We start from the raw sequence: 2155 nt of genomic DNA, 5'->3' as shown, positions 1-2155 counted from the left end.
AAATAGATTTTAATGCTCTAGAGATCAACAAAATGAGGTACAGAAACACAACACAATCTGTCCTAATTAGTTCATAGAATATTTCCATCTTTCAATGCTAATCAGGCATCCAAAGACAAGAATAACAAGAAAAAAAAGGCAAGTGGTTAAATATGCTTGAATCTTTTCAGTGTCTATTGAGGAAAAGGAAACATTAAAAAAAAACACAACTAATTCTCAGGCCAGGTTAAGTTCTGTTGTGACCTTTTGGTTCTATTATTTACCTAGAAGGTAAAAGTCACAAGCCTGAGAGACTGACTTCATCTGTAACTTGGACTCAAAGAAATCAACAAAAAGTCACATTACCTAAAAAATGCTGATGGCCCTGAGGACATTCAACTGAAAAGCAAGTTTGAGTATATCTGATAGACATTCATGCCACATCAATATTTAATGAACTGTATGCAAAGACACTGTAATGAGTTTAAAGCAGTATAGTTCTTATACAGTGAAACAGAATGCTAGTAGTGAAATAGTATTTATTAATTCTATTAAGAGACAGCTACATGTTTTATTCTTATAATGACCATGTTAATAAGTTTAAGGCATTTTAGGATCAAAATTTGGCCACGGCTTAAGACAGACCTTAAAACATTGCACACCAATGTTCTTTTTAACAAGTTTATCTTCAGGACCAGCAAAAACATTTTTTATTTTAAGCTGATCAAACACAAGTTTTTTATTTATAAAGATTTATCTCAAAATGCTAGCACTGATTTAATAATTAATTTTAAGGAGCAAAATGTTTCAAAATTAAGAGGCAAGAAAATCTTGTTATGTGCATGTATTTTTATATAATCAATCAGATTGCAGGTTCTAAAATTGCTCATATCCAGTGTGATGGTGCTTGAGACCAATTAAGTAAATCAGCAACACTAGAATAAGTACTCCTGCCAACGCTGCTCCCACTGCTATGGGCACAAGGAAGTTGTCTTCATCTGCACTGCAGTCTTGAGCTAGATGTGGAGAAAGGAAATTGAGACAGAAAGTGACAGAACTTCAAATCTGTAAATTTCAAGTTAAAATGACAGCACTTCTCAACACATATTTGTTTTTTTACACCAAAGTAATAAGTCATTGGCATTCATTACCAGCAAATGAGATGTCCCACCAAAGTGATTTTCCAAATAACAAAATCACACATTTTTAAGCACCCCAAAAATGCAGTCATTTTGGATGAAAGTTATATAAAATGATCACATGCTTCCCAGGTTTCTTAAACAGAAGATAATGGATAAATATAATTAGCCTTTCCTTGATGATCATGCTGTGAGCCTTCAGAGGCAAACTGTTATGATGTTGAAGCACAGCGGAGCACTGCAGGTTGTGAAGTATTAATGAAATGAACCAAGTGAACAACTATACTATGCAGACCTAAGAACTCACTGCATAACAATCTGGAGTCATTTAATAGTGGGAAAAGATGCAAACTAGCCCTGGTGGTATAACTGTCTGTCTCAAGATGATCAGTCCAGTGTAAGAGTCAGACAGGAAAATCAGTGATTATAATTTTAAAATGGGCTGTAATAGAGGCAGGCAACACACAAAGTGTCATGGAAGTGTTCAGAAGCATGCTCAACTCAGCCTTGTTACACAAAACATACTTTAAAAAGAAGTGACACTGGAGCTTTTTTTAAATAAGCTGATGAACAAAATAGATCCAGAGACATAGAAGCATGGAACAGACCGATGAATCTCAGATGGAAGGCAGAGGTGGGTGGGTAGGGAGAGATTACCCAAAGAACTTGTATGCATAATCTATGGACACAGACAATAGGGGAGTGAAGGTCTGGGGCAGGGGATGGGTGGAGGGAGTCAAGGGGGGGGGGGAAGAGGGACATCTGCAATACTTTCAACGATAAAGATAAATTTTAGCTGAAACCAGTTTGGTTCGGTGGATAGAGCGTCGGCCTGCGGACTGAAAGGTCCCGGGTTCGATTCCGGTCAAGGGCATGTACCTTGGTTGCGGGCATATCCCCAGTGGGAGATGTGCAGGAGGCAGCTGGTCGATGTTTCTCTCTCATCGATGTTTCTAACTCTCTCTCTCTCTCCCTTCCTCTCTGTAAAAAATCAATAAAATATATTTTTTTAAAAAGATAAATTTTAAAAAGAATAG

General features: G+C 36.9%; 1 protein-coding gene across 1 annotated transcript in view; it reads right to left on the bottom strand.

Annotated features, from left to right (window-relative positions):
- Positions 1 to 498: 498 nt before the first annotated feature.
- LAMP2 (lysosomal associated membrane protein 2) overlaps positions 499 to 2155 on the bottom strand; it is a 37171-nt gene continuing 35514 nt past the window's right edge. The window contains exon 9 of the mRNA XM_006082153.3: positions 499 to 995. Within this exon, the coding sequence (XP_006082215.1) occupies positions 856 to 995 (140 nt within the window). The 3' untranslated portion in view covers positions 499 to 855. The remainder of the gene's footprint in view (positions 996 to 2155) is intronic.

This window comes from Myotis lucifugus, unplaced genomic scaffold, assembly GCF_000147115.1.
Source record: "Myotis lucifugus unplaced genomic scaffold, Myoluc2.0 scaffold_2, whole genome shotgun sequence".
Lineage (NCBI taxonomy): Eukaryota > Metazoa > Chordata > Mammalia > Chiroptera > Vespertilionidae > Myotis > Myotis lucifugus.
The sequence above is the reverse complement of the archived record's forward strand: the minus strand, read 5'-3'. Positions and strand labels throughout refer to the sequence as shown.